Raw genomic sequence first — 14,163 nt, forward strand, 5'->3', positions numbered from 1 at the left:
CCAAATTTTAAGGCCAAATTTTCTAAAGGCAGGCCTACAGATATGTGCTGCTACTTAAGCTATATTGGCAAATTGTCAGAATTTTCTGGCATTTGCAGGTTTTGTGCAATATTCCTAAACCAAATAAATATAATCCTCATGTTTTTTCATTTCCCCTTAAAGAATACTTGCACAAAGGTCAAATTTTTTTCTATTATTAGCTATAGCTGAGCTCAAATAGAATATAATTATTAAATTTACTTTTTACTTTAAAAATAATCAGGAAAAGCAAAGGTCAAGCAGCCATCAATCATAAATCGATTTTATTAAAAGTGTACAAGATGTCAGGGATCTACAAAACTCCCAAATACTTTTTTTCAATTTCTGTGACCCTTGATTCTTTCTGTTACACAAATAACAAAACTAATTTCAATATATTATAGAATCATTAAATAGTTTGGGTTGGAAGAGATATTAAAGACAACCGATTCCCAAACCCTTGCCATGTGCAGGAACACCTTTCACTAGACCAGGTGGTCCCCCATGAGGACCATGGCTTGTGAACGTGAAGCTATTGCTGTCTGTCTATTAGGAGCCTCATCTCCCTGGTTGGGTGGCCTGTACCAGACTCCAACTATAATGTCCCCTGTCCCTGCCCTCCATTTAATCTTGACCCATCCCCTGGTGGAGTTCCAGAGACTCCAGCTGGTCATTGGTGTAGAGGGTAACACTCCCTCCTCATCTCCCCTGCCTGTCCTTCATAAAGAGCCTCCCTCCTTCCATTCCAACACTCCAATCACAAGAGTAATCCCACCATGTCTCCGTGGTGCCAGGAAGATCACAGCCCTGCAGAGGCACACACATCTCCAGCTCCTCATGGTTACTCTCCACCCCCCATGCCTTTGCACAGAGACATTTAAGTTGCCCCCTCACCCTCTCCCCCTGCTCCCCCCAGATAAAGCTGACTTACTGAATGGAGTGGCTGGAATACCTTTGAGGTATTCCACCAGTGCTTCCCTGCTGGCTCCTATTACTTCAGGAGCTCTGTAAGACTTTAAGTGAGCTGCCATGCATCCACCCCATCTCCAAGCAAAAGGCTGAGGCCCCTTGCTGGCACCCTGTCCCTCTAACCTTGGGGTGTCATCCTACAGCTTGTCACATTATCCTCCTCTCCCTGCAAACTCATGGTAAAGATAAGATGTTCTGCATTTTCAACCATGGGTCCTGCTGCATATAATTAGCACTACACCACCTACGATGCAGATACTTCAAAAAAAACAGTATTTGTTGGTGAAGAACTCTCACATTCATGTCCAGGGTCATGTTTCTTATAAGAGTAGAAATTCATACCTTGGTGACATAAACTTTGGGTAAAGGTGGTTCTGACCAAAAAGTGATAAACATGTAGATACAGGAAAAGCAATAATGAGGTAAATAATGTCTAAGTTGAGTTTCAGTCTATTCACATCCTTATGGCTAATCTAAAAGCTGAATATGTAAAATGATGATCATCAAAATTCTGGATCACCTAAAGTGCCACAAGGCTATCCAGTCAATTAATGCAGAAAATTAAAAGAAGGGAAGATACAAAGGCATTATGGTCTTCAAAAAAAAATCTTTAATATCAATTGTTGTTTAATAAGCAAGAGATCAAATGGAAAATACAAAAAATCTGATGGAATGCAAAACCCAATTTCATGAGCAGAAGGGGGGGGGCTCAGTTACCATGTTCTCCTGATTTAGCTTACAAATAGATTCAGAACATTTGAATCAAATTTCAGCTAATTCCAGATGGCATCACCTATTACAGAAGATAATACGCCAGCTCACTAAAACAGTCTGTATAAATTGCAGTTCAATCATGTAGAATGAAATATTTTGCACTAAATTACAGGAGAAAAAACAACCTGACTGCAAAGCTTGAGGTTCACAGTATCTTGGATAAACCAGACTCAGAATGATGTAATAAAAAAGGGTTAGAATAAATCTGATAACAAAACCACCTCGCTATTCACATGACTGAGAAGGTGAATGAACTATAGTTGAAGATCTTTCTAGTAATTTCAGATGAAACAAAAATTCATAATTCTGAGGATTTTCAATCCAACTGCAGTTTCTTTTATTTACTTTTACTTTACAAGAGCCAAATGTCTAAACTACTCCAAACTAATAGCTTATGATTACATCTGAGAAATGCTGATCCCAAAAATGGTAAGATTTTTCAGCTCTTCGGAATTTATTACACTGAGTGACCTCTTGTTTACAGACTTCATTCATGTTTTATCTGAAATTTGCCTTCAAAGGTAATATAGTTTAATTATTCTTCCTTCCACTGTGCCAAGTCCACGTCCTTCCTCAGCCCCAAGTCAGCCTCAAGTTATTGAGGATCTGGCTCAAGGAGAAAGTTAAAAAGTCTCCACTGTCCTTCCTCCATAAAGTTAGGAGTTTAAAATATGATCAATAAGAACAGATGGGAAAAACGATGAAACAACAGGGCAATATCACAAGCAATCAGAAGACTCAACCTATCAGTATCCCACCTGGAGCACATACTTGGTCAGCACCTGGATCTAAAGACATGATACAGAGAGCAGGTAATACTCTCAAAAAGTCTCTACCAAGCATGAGGAACGTAAGAAGGGAACAAGGGTCTTTTCTTTTGCACCCACCCTGTTCAAGTCCATGTTGGATGGGGCTTTGAGCAACCTGGTCTATGGGAAGGTGTCCCTGTCCATGCAAGGGGGTTGGAACTAGATGGTCTTTAAGGTCCCTTCCAACCCGAACCATCCCATGGGTCTGTCATTTTGAATAGATAAGAGCAGACCATGGCCACATTTGCTGAGGCCAGCTGAAAGGACATTGTGGTAGTCAAGATGCAAGATATCAAGCTGAGACAAGAATTTCAGATCTGTGCACTGGCAGAAAGCATGTATTAAAAGGGAACTCAGAAGGAGTTTAGTAAAGCTTAGAAGTAGCTGGAGGCAAAGCAAGGTCCAGATTCCCAAATTATGTTAGGTAACAAGCATGTTGCTACAGTAACTAAGAACGAAGTAGCTGGGCTATCTCAGGGGGAAGCAGGAGATCAAGGTTTCTTTTCAGCTATATTGATGCTGATGAGAAGATGTCACAGAAAAATGTCAGTATTTTATTTCAGACAGAGGGAGGGATGGCTGGGAGAGGGAAGGCAGAAAGCAATCTGACTGTGTTCACAGCACAATGTCCTAAAGAGAAGCTGACAACATAAGGCTGCAGCTTGTGAGCTATAAACCTGAGAGTTTCACCCAAAGAAATGGAAGAATGAAAAGGAATATGTTTTAGCCTGGATGACCTGAGTTCAGCTTCCACCACACAGTATAGCCAAAAACCACATAAAAAGCAGCACATAAAGTTTCTCTGAGGATGCTACCATTTAATACAGACTTTGCAATAAAAATATCTAGTTAAAAAATGCTAGACTTCCTAGAATAAAGTATCTGGTACAGTTCTCTCTCTGTTGTTTGAAAGTTCTTATGCTACATTTTGTCTGCTTTTTATTCTCCCGATTTATTTAAACTATTTCTTTCTTCTCTTTGAGTGAAACATTTTAAAAAATATTTCTTTCCACCTTTAAAAGTGCCTCTTCTAAGTTATACTGGTTTTCAATGTCAAAATAGGGCCCAGACGTTGGCCCATGGGAATGCAAATCCCAGCTGCTTCAAAATCCACATTGCCATCTACAAACCTTGGCCCTGTATACTGCCAAATACTTTTCTCAGAGACAAAGAGCTCATCAAGCAAATGACTGTCCCTAGGAAATTCTGCAAGCCTTCCTGGTTGGCAAGTCCCTCCACTATAAATGGAGCTCAAGCTTGAAAAAGTTCCTCTAAGTCTACACTAAGACCCTTAAAAGAAGAAGAAAAACTTACTTCAGACAGAAATCTGCATGCCAGAGACCTCCTGCAAGCCACCAGAGACTTTGCTATTGCTATTGATCGTACATGAAAGCTCCCAGCAGCATGCAACTCCAAGACAAATAGCAGGATAAATAAATAATGTTGCTATTATTCTGCTGACATAATAGGAAGTTGTCTCCAAGTAAATCTGTAAATGCCCATTCAAAAACTCAAATGAAACTTCAGGTAAATGCAACTTTTCTGAAGTTGCTGCATTAAAGAGTCAGTGGAGAAAGCTTATTATCATGTGACACACCATTCTGTCTACCCAGCTTCACTACAAGGGGCACAAATACAAGATTAATCAAGAAACAAAACCAGAAAGTAAAAGACAACAAAAAATCTTAGCAGTTTGCTCAGTTTAATTTCTAATTCTGAAATAGTTTTGAAAATACAATTCTATGCTGTAATAGTTCTTGTTGTGAGATGTATGCTGAAATTCAAAGACTTGGTTACCTTTGTTTAACATATTTTAAAAGAGAAGTCATAGTGCAATACAACTAAACTTATGTATGCATTCAAGACTACTGCAGCCTTGTTTCTGGTGACAGCAATATTCCTGACCAGCACCCTGCACTGAAAGTGCACATATCACAGTTCCATTAATTTGAACACTGGGTCTGCGTTGTAGAGTTTTGTGGAGTACAGGTGGAACAGAATTCATAGACTGTGAGATCATAAATACCAAGACATTAAGGTTAAAAAACAGCCTGAATGCCAAAATGGAAAAAACCACCACCAATGTCTTTAAAGCTGCACACCTTAAGACTACATTATCAGCCTCCCTTGGAAATCACAAGAAACTAGGTTTTCACTCCAGGATATGATGGAGAAAGAGTGTATAAAGCACTGCACAGAACGTGTGTATGCTGAGTGAACTGTCAGGTATGCCCACCAGCACAGCACGTAAAGGCAGCTGCTCCATCTGCAAAGATCTCTTCCCTCTATCAAGTTTCCACTTCAGCTGAAATGTCAGAAATTGGTGTCTAGGGAGAGAAAAGCAGAATGTGCACCAAAGATGAAAGGCATCCAGGCATAAGCACATCAAGATGCCACTGTAGAATTAAAAAGAGAAAGGATTGACTGATTTACATTAGCAAAGAAGGTATGTTTGCAAAGCCAGCATGCTTCAATATTTAAAGATGTATCACACATCAATAGCCTGTGATCATCTCACTCTGAATTACTGCATCCTATCATGGATGTGGTAAGGGAGAAAAGGAATTCTTAATTTCTCAGTTTTAGAAAGAGGAACTACAGAATTCATTTGCATGATACCCTTCCATCTCTGTGCAGTTTTGTCCAGTGTTTAAAATTGCATTGCTTAGGTACTGTCTTTACAGTTTTGAAATTATATTTAGCAGAACACTTAAAAGTATTTACACTAAATGGAAAAACAGGAAAGTGGTACTATATAATACCCAGACATCCTGAATCCCAGTCGCTGGAAATCTGCATTCAACTCAGAGCAAAACCCATGTAAAATAGGCAGACAGTTATTTGCCAAAGTTCCCTCAAGGGAGGTGAAATGATTTATTCTTGTTGATGATGAGCCACATGGTCTTTTTAGCTGTGCGTTTTTTCCTTGATCAGTGTTCCAGGTATGTATTTTTCTCCTTTCATTAAAAGAATTACTATTTCTGTATTTCCAACAGTTCTTGAGTGATCATAAATGGAAGGAAAAAAGACAAGTACAATACAAGACTGTTAAGCTATAAAATTACAGTATTTGGGAGTGGAAATGGTCTTGCATGGGGCAAAGCTCTTAATTTCAAGGGGTTCTAGAGCAGCCCTTCATAAGTGTTAATGAGAAAAATGTATATAACACCGCTGCTCTGAACTGCTGTTTTGAAGACTCTTCTAAGCACTTTTTACATCATTTTTAAGAGCTGAAACCAATCTTTTCCAAGGGTGATAGCTGCTGTCAATTTTACTTTGATATGCTGGATTTACATCTATGAGATCCTGTCCACAGATACATTAGGAAGACAATAAGACCAGAACCTCCCACCATTTTCCTTCAGCATGCCTGTGGTTCCCCTGCCTGCTGAGAACATGGCTCTGCTGCAGAGCCCATCAAGGAAAGATGCTGGGAAAGTAGTTTGGCTTTAGTGTAACTCCTCTGAAGCCTGAAGTGTTGACCTGAACGAGAATTCACAGCAAACAAGACCCTTCTGAATAGGTGTAGTGTAAGTCAAGGCTGATGTTACATTCTCATCTCTCCTTCATCACTAAAGTAGGAATTAGCCTCTTCCACGTTACAGCTGAGATGAGCTGCTCGGGTCTCTTTGCCAGTAGTGCTGCCTAACATGTTTTAAGGGCACTTACAATTCCTCATTGCAGTTGCATGCTACCTGACAGCTATGTTGCAGTTGATATGCTGCTATGCAAAGGTCAGTAATTTTCAGCTTTGCTTTCTGATTCATTTGACAAGGCAGCCCGATAACTGATGAGCTCTTTAGGTTCTTCGAAGCGATGTTCTTCCACAGTCTGGTCCTTCTATAAGAACTTGTTTACAGAGCAGCTGGTTTCTTCTCTAAGGTTCTGGTAGATCTTTAGCACTTGAAATTCTATGTTAACTTTGAATTTTATTTTTTTCTTTAAATCTGGTTTGTATTTATGTTTATTTAAACATTGTTTTTTTTCTGGTGCCATATAGCTTTGCTACCTTTTTGCTGCGTGTAAACAATATTGCAGATGGTTACTCCCCTGTCTAAGCTCTCCATTGGGCCATGTAACACTACTCACTTAAGATGAATTCTCCTATTTTGTTTGTGATTTTTCTTACCAAATTACTGTTGAGCCAAATTACTGTTGGCTTATCAACACAGTCTACATTTTTGAGAGTATTTGGTTTTAACATCAGTGATTTCTGCCTTTGCCTAGCCAGCTACTTTTGTTAGCTTAGCCTCAGACTTTTGGACATGGTTTTTGTAGTGATGTTTGCATTATTCAATCAATAATAACAACACAGTACACAAGGATGTTTGCAACTGTTCACCTTGAGCTAATTAATTTTTTAGTTTTCATCTTAGTGAATGTATTGCATTTCTGTACAGTGCCCATGAAGGTTTGGAAGTTGTTCTGCAAGATCCTCTCATAGTCTATCAAAGTCTTTTGAAAACCAAAGAAAAAAGAGGAGCCTGTTCCTTTATACATTCCTCTACAACCACTAGGACACATAACTACTGCACCCAAGGTGCTGAGAGCCCGATGACCCTGTTCCTTGTTTTCCATCGGGTGTCCCTTTACCTCGCTTGCTGTCAACACAGCAGGAGCCCCAACATCTCAGCTGCAGCATTCACCATTCACCAAGATCATCCCATCAGGGCAGTCTAATAAAACTCCAATGTTTCCACTGTTGAGGAAAAATCTCTTTTTCCAGGCTTCATTGCACAACTCCCTCAGTGTCAATAACCTGGTGCTGTCAGGTGCTGTCAGCTTTTGTGATGGAATTTCATCCATTTCCATTTCCCAGTAGTTTTTCAGCCTCTCGCAGCTTGTGGTAGTGCTAGGCTCGGGTTTTCCAGTTTTCACTACTGCTTGGCATGAGGATTGTCTAGAATAATTAAAGATTTTTTTGAAGCGATCTGCACATCTGTTTTCCCTTATGTATTAGCTGTGAATATATTTTTCCTTTTTTTCTCCATTTGGCACATTTTCTCCATTTACTCTCCTGCTGAAATGCTTTGTCTTTTCCCGTTATAGCAGCAGCATCTGCTTTATCTGTTACATTTTTCATCTTTTTCTGTCCTTCCCTACAAAGCTTTTCACTAGTGGTTTAGCTTCTGCTGCTCTTCCTGTGCCGCCTTCCAAATTGTTTTAGTCATTCCACTTTGGAATTCTCCCTTCTCTCAACAACAGGCCACATGTTCTGCCTGTGATTTTCTCCAGTTATGACTCTTGCAGTTTAATAACATCACTGCCGAGCTAATCTCGGGGCTGCTGACTCACTTTCACCTGTGTTTGACAAAGCCTCCAGTGAATTCCTCAGCGCTGATCTGAGCTTTCTTACAGTATCTTTCTGTACTGCCATTTTGTACCATTTGCCAATGCTGACTCCTGCTTGAAGTCACTAATTTGCAGCTGCATTTGCAGGTTGGCAGTGCCAAGACTTTGGTTAGAGGTACTCATAAGACTTTGGGTTAACTGTATCTTGGACAAATTAGTTGAATTTTGTTATGCTCCCTACAAAATGTGGAAGTCTGTATGAGTAACTACAATGCTTTCAAGAAATCTAATGTAATGACTGACAAGAGAAAAACAGAATGGCTTTCTGATTCAGACTCCAGTGTCCTACATCAGAGCATGGCCTGTGCTGCATTATTAAAGGAGAATTATAGAAGATCCTTCTTGGTCCATCATCCAGTTTCCAATAACAAAAATTCTGGACTTCCTGAACCAAAACTATTGTATTTAAATAGCCAGTAATGGAACTATCCTTCACAATTCCTTCTAAACTCTACTTGAATTGATTTATACTTTGGGATCCATTAAGATTTTTGCCAATGAGTTACATAAAACAATTAAAAGCTCTGTAAAACACTTCATTTTTTTTAACTTGAGAGATCCTTTGAACACCCTCTAGTTCCATTTTAAAAGGAACCATGAACATTTCGCACATCAACATCTTATATGATTTTATACCGTATTTCCCACACTGCCTTTCCTCTGTCATCTCTTGGTTACCTACAAGAAGTGTAGCTCACCTAATCCCTTGAAATCGTAATTTTTAAGAGCTTTTGATGGTGGACCTTGGAAGAAGTCCTCTCGTAGCCATATGCTCATAACCCACCTTCACAGAGCTATAAATACATTTGCAGGGCATCACACTCTCACAAAAGCCCACTTCCCACACTTATCCACAAACCCACTGATTCTATTTTTTGTTACCATTTCTATGAATTTGCAAGCATGTAAGTTGGACCTACTGACCCTTAGTTCTTTTCACCAGTATAGTAAGTATAAACACAGATGTCACATTTCCTGTCTGCCATTCTCCCTCTACTGCTATTAATGCAAGCAGGAGCTTACTCCACAGTAAATAATTCAGCAGTTTTATAATGAAATTCTTTGAGAAGTCAGAAGAGGACTCTTTAGAGGAACCTTTAGAAACTCTAAGAGAAGTGACTTAAAACTTAAGAGACTTTTTAAAGTTCCAATAAAAAGAATCCTGGCTTTTAGAAGCCAGTCATCTAGCTTTGCTCTAGGCCTTGCCAATTTATAACCACTTATTTTGTCAAGTTCTTTCAAACATGGAACCACTTTGGTTGATATTTGATATAATGAAACTAAGCTGATGAGCAATTCTTCCATAGCAGTTTCCATTTTAAGTACTGACTGCCCAATGTGAGATAGTTCTTCCCTAAACTCCTGATCTCCATTTGCTCCTAATGACATGCTGATTTTTTTCAGACCAAAGTTGTTATCTCCATCTCAATCTACAGGGTTCTTATGGACCTTTATCATTCTTCGTCTGAACTACTACTCTTACAATATGACAGTCAAGGTCCCAGGGGTGTTTCTTCCCAAGATGATTTCAGGACCTTAGATCTCTTTGAAGTGAAGCTCTTTTTTACCAGGAGTCTCCATAATGTACAAGCATTAAGTAATGTTTTCCACTGTCACTTTTACTACAGTGGTAACTTGATTCAGATTTCCTTCCCATTTACTGAGCTCATTTTACTGATCAACAACTACTAGAATGCCAAATATCTGCTCTTCATTCTTCTCAGCATTGGGGCCCTAATTTAGCATTTTTTAATTCTTAACCTCTACCATTTGCTCTTTTAGAGGCCTGGAAGATTGCTTTTTGATACCACTGCAGCACTTGGCTCATTCTCTTAAAATGCTGTATTACAAATTACTTTTTGAAACTATTTCAATATTGTAGTGCCATATGTGGGACAGAATCCAAAAAATACTCTTCTCTGACACCCACCCAGCACAGAAGAAATGAACAGTTTAACAGAGTAACTTTAATCACAGACAAATATACTAACCTAATTGAGGCTGGTTTGATGAACAGTTGGAAACCCTCAAAATGCAGATATTTTGAATATAGTTCACTAGCTGCTCCTTCATTTTCATGCCTTTCCTCCCTTGGCAGAGAATAGACAGTCAATTACTAGTTTTCTTCATTCACTCCAAATTTCTGTCAGAAATGTCTTAATGCAACCAGCAGTTTTCTTATGCCAATACTTATTGTTCTCAGTATGCTTCCCCTTCATACAGCTTCTCATTTCATGGTAATCAATCACACAAGATCTTTTGCTTGTTAAAAGCATGCTGCACCAACAAGATAAAGAACATAAAAGAAATACCAGAAAAAACTCAGCTGAATGACATGAAAAGCAGTGGAACATCTATTTATCATTTTCTATTCCTGGAAAACATTGGCCATACAGGAAAGGACTGTTTACTTCTTTGTTTCATTTTTCCTCCCCTTTTCTTTGTGACATACACTATATGAGAAAAGTTGACTCTCTTCTCAGGTAGCAAAACTGAAATTGAATCCATCTCTGTCCAACTGAATTAAATGCACTATCTCAATAGCATTACTTTTATTTTAAGTCTGGTTCTCACTAGAGTTCAGATATCAGGATGAATCTCTAATGGTAAGAGGTAACCGGGGAAAAACTAAGGTCAAATTTTTTTATAAATACCGTGTAGCTCTTTAGAAGAAGAAAAAGTGTGTATGAGCCTCTTTGCTATAGTTTTGGTATTAAATCCTGTCTGGTTATTTATTCATGGCCTACTTTGGAGAAATGGCTAATCATCACAAAAATAAAAATGCATCTTTCATTAATAGCAGGCTTTTTGAAACACAGTATTTCTGTAGTATGTTTAATAAAGATGCATCCTTTTTTTACTGTAGTGGCTATGTGTGTATGATCTCAAACTATTCATGAGAAAATACAGAAATATTTTATTAAACCATCAATATTTCAGTGTGGAAAAAAAAATTCAAGCCAAACTTGCACATGAAATAATCTATTCTGTTCACTTTGTAGGTCTAGAAGGACTTTTTCTCAAAAGGAATGATATTTTCATGATGTTGTCTCTTCTGCTCGTTTAATGTTAGGCAACTACAGATGCCTGCAACAGACATTTCATAATGAAAACCTTGATAAATACAATTAAGCGTGTAATTTGAATAATTTTATGCAATATAATCAAATACAAAGATTCTGTCAGAAACCAAAGAGGAAAAAAAGAATGTTACTGCTCCTTCTGTTATTTCCTGCCAGGATATTAAAGTCTTTCAAACTGAGCCATGCATTTGTAACACAGACACTGTAGGATTAGGAAGACTGTGGGATCAAGTGTTCCAAAAACCAAAATGGAAATGCTTATCGAGTTACTGAACGTGGGTGAAGCTATTAATTTCAACTGTGTGCACACCTACCTCTTCCAAATGTAGGTATTGAATATGTGTCAACTTCATTTCTTTTCAGTAAATTGGAAGTTTCAGAGATTATTCTACATCTACTGGGGCAACAGCAAGATTCCATGAGATATTATGTTAAAAGATTTTGAGTTAGGTAAAAGCAGAAAGTTCAGTAGGTAGTAACTGCAGCTTTCATCAGCAATTTACAGGCAGTCTTCTAACATATTCCTACTATAGAGAAATAAAAATCTTTAACCATAGAACCAAGCTTAAATTCTCTACGGATTAGAATTATTTAGAATGACTTCTCTTTGATATTTTTCTTTTCCAGCTAGTCTCTCAAATATATTGGAAAAAAACATCATTCCCAGCTATGGTAAAACAGCAACATTCAAGAACTCAACACTATAAATGCCCACATGCCTCCCTAGCTACCTGAAATTGGTATGATTTTTTTCAAAATTATTTCAAACATCAAAGGCTTCCTTGATTCTTGCTGATTATACATGTAAGCAGATTTCACTGGGTGACACAAATTAGTCTACATTTTTTTGAAAAATTACATGAAAAATTAGGCACCTCCACACTTAAAAAAAAAAGCATTCCTGTTAGGAAATCCCATCCACTCTTTTGGTTGAGAAGTTCAGAACCTGAGAAATTGACTGTCAAAAGGAGAAGCTATACACCTACAATAAAAGAGTCTGTACCACAAAATGAGCAGGAATAGCAAAGTAAAAAAATTCTGCTTACCTTTGCCTTGCGAAAATGGTAGACAACCAGCATGCTTATGAAGTCCAGCAGCATACAGAGTGTTTGGAATGAGATGATAGCCAGCCGTAAATACTTGTCCTCCTGTGCATAGCAGGGAGTATCATCTGTACAGTAAGAACATCCTTCCCTGCAGGGCAGGCAAGTGTACACTTCCTCTGACAGTTCACCACCAGAAAAGCGATTTTCTGCATCCTTTTCTGGAAGTGACAGAAGGGTAAGGGGAGACACCTTTAGTTGTACAGTACGGGCAGTTCATCCATACAGGAGCAAACTAGTCCTCTGTTGACTCTCCCTCCCTCTTTGGCCTCTTTCATTAAGTTCCAAAATGGCTTACCAGGGCTGCTTTTGTCATTTCACCTTCTTTTGCCATGTTCAGAGAATGCAGGCCAATTTAGACATGAGGGGAAGAGAGCTTATTAAATGCCAAATGCTTTCCCATTGAATTTAAAGTGGGCTAAATCGTTGCCAGAAATTCTTTGGAGAAGCCTTTTGAATGGGGAAAAAAATTACATCAAATATTTGAGACTAAGGAAAGGATTTTACACAGACACATGAAGAGCAGACCTATTAACTACTTCATATACTCAATACAAGCTCCGACCCTCTTTTGGATTGTTCCTCAATTTCAAAAAGATATTATCTAGTCAATTAATTTGCTTCAAATTAGATAAAACCCTTATTAATTAACATTTGTTCAGCATGCTCTTGCATGTATGCGTTCTTCTGTCCCCAAGGCAAAATCAGTGCACTTACACCAAATATAATTTTTGATTGTCCACACAAGCACACCAGAAAATCTGGAAAACCTACTGCCAAGTTAGTATTTTGTCTACAGAGATCAATGATTCTTGAGCTGACCTCTCATCCATCAAATGAACCCACCAACAAAGCAGCCAGGGGGAGTCCTGCTTTTACTGATCCATAAACACTCACCTGTTAATACCCTGCAAAACTGTTTACCCTACAGGCAATTTGTGGAGTAAAAAGGTGAAAGAAAAAGGAGGCAAAAAAGAATACTGTTCAGTAAGGAGGAAAACTGAATTTGCTGAAGATGTTTAATATAAGTGAGACAGGTTTAGGAGTTTCCAGAAACAAGAGAATGTGGCTGAAGGCAAATCAACAGTGTGTTAAAATGTGTGGTAACTTCTTTTACTTCTCACAAGACTACATAGTTACTCCTGTATCTCTGATCAAAATTCTCTTCCTCTGCCAGTGAAAGCAGCAAATCAGACATTGCTTGGTCTTACTTCAAGAGACAGCTTATTCCATATTGGCTATTCAATATTGGCTTATGAAGCTCACTTCACAATTTTAGTTTGAATCGTTTGAAGCTGTAGGTTACCTACACAGGTAATTGCTTCTTGCTTTCTCAATTCTATGGATGAATGCAAGGAGCACACACCTGCTGACAGGCAAAGCCTGGACAAGTGACAAAAAGCCTGTTTACCCAGGTGTGTTCATTTGGCATGCTGCTCCAGCAGGCCTGCACTTCTTGCCCTCAGTGTGGGATGCTTGGGTCCCACATCCTGTAGTGAGCAGAGAACAGGCTGGTATTTCTCATGAAGGCTGTGGATTTCTCTGAGGAGTTTTAATCTAAACGAAGATGTTTTAAACCTGAATATAGCAGAGTAGTGCTGACTCACGCTGGTAGCCAGATTTTCTTAGCTACAAGTGACAGAAAGAAGAGAGCTTGTGTCTTTTTGACCCAGACTGTGTGGGCAAGAACGGAAACATTGAAAAATAACTGTGCTTGGGCATCCCAAGAGACTATGGATACTAATTCTGAAGATAGTATAGAACTGGAACTTCTTTTCAGAGCAAACACTCTTGGACCTTGGCAAGCTATCATTCCAAGCTCTTTTCCAGAAATCACCTTCTCCATATATAACATTTTATCTTTGTTTTCTGAATTGGAGCTAGATCAACAGACCCACACTGTCCTCTATCAGAGACAGAAGTCATTCTCCTACCTGCCATCTCTTTATTCACATCAAAAGTGCACTACCTATTGTCAGAGTTTTCCACTTCATTTTCTCAACATCTCCACTCATGTCAACCTGTCTTTCCATCACCTATGACTTCACTGTGCTG

At 38.7% G+C, this 14,163-nt stretch overlaps 1 protein-coding gene across 2 annotated transcripts in view; it reads right to left on the bottom strand.

The window, feature by feature from the left end:
- Window positions 1-14,163, bottom strand: part of GPR158 (G protein-coupled receptor 158) — a 181,054-nt gene that overhangs the window by 81,766 nt on the left and 85,125 nt on the right. For both annotated transcript variants that reach the window (XM_071735003.1, XM_071735002.1), the window contains exon 4: window positions 12,052-12,269. In XM_071735003.1, coding sequence (XP_071591104.1) covers window positions 12,052-12,269 — 218 coding nt within the window. The remainder of the gene's footprint in view (window positions 1-12,051; window positions 12,270-14,163) is intronic.

Source organism: Heliangelus exortis, chromosome 2 (genome assembly GCF_036169615.1).
Source record: "Heliangelus exortis chromosome 2, bHelExo1.hap1, whole genome shotgun sequence".
Taxonomy (NCBI): Eukaryota; Metazoa; Chordata; class Aves; order Apodiformes; family Trochilidae; genus Heliangelus; species Heliangelus exortis.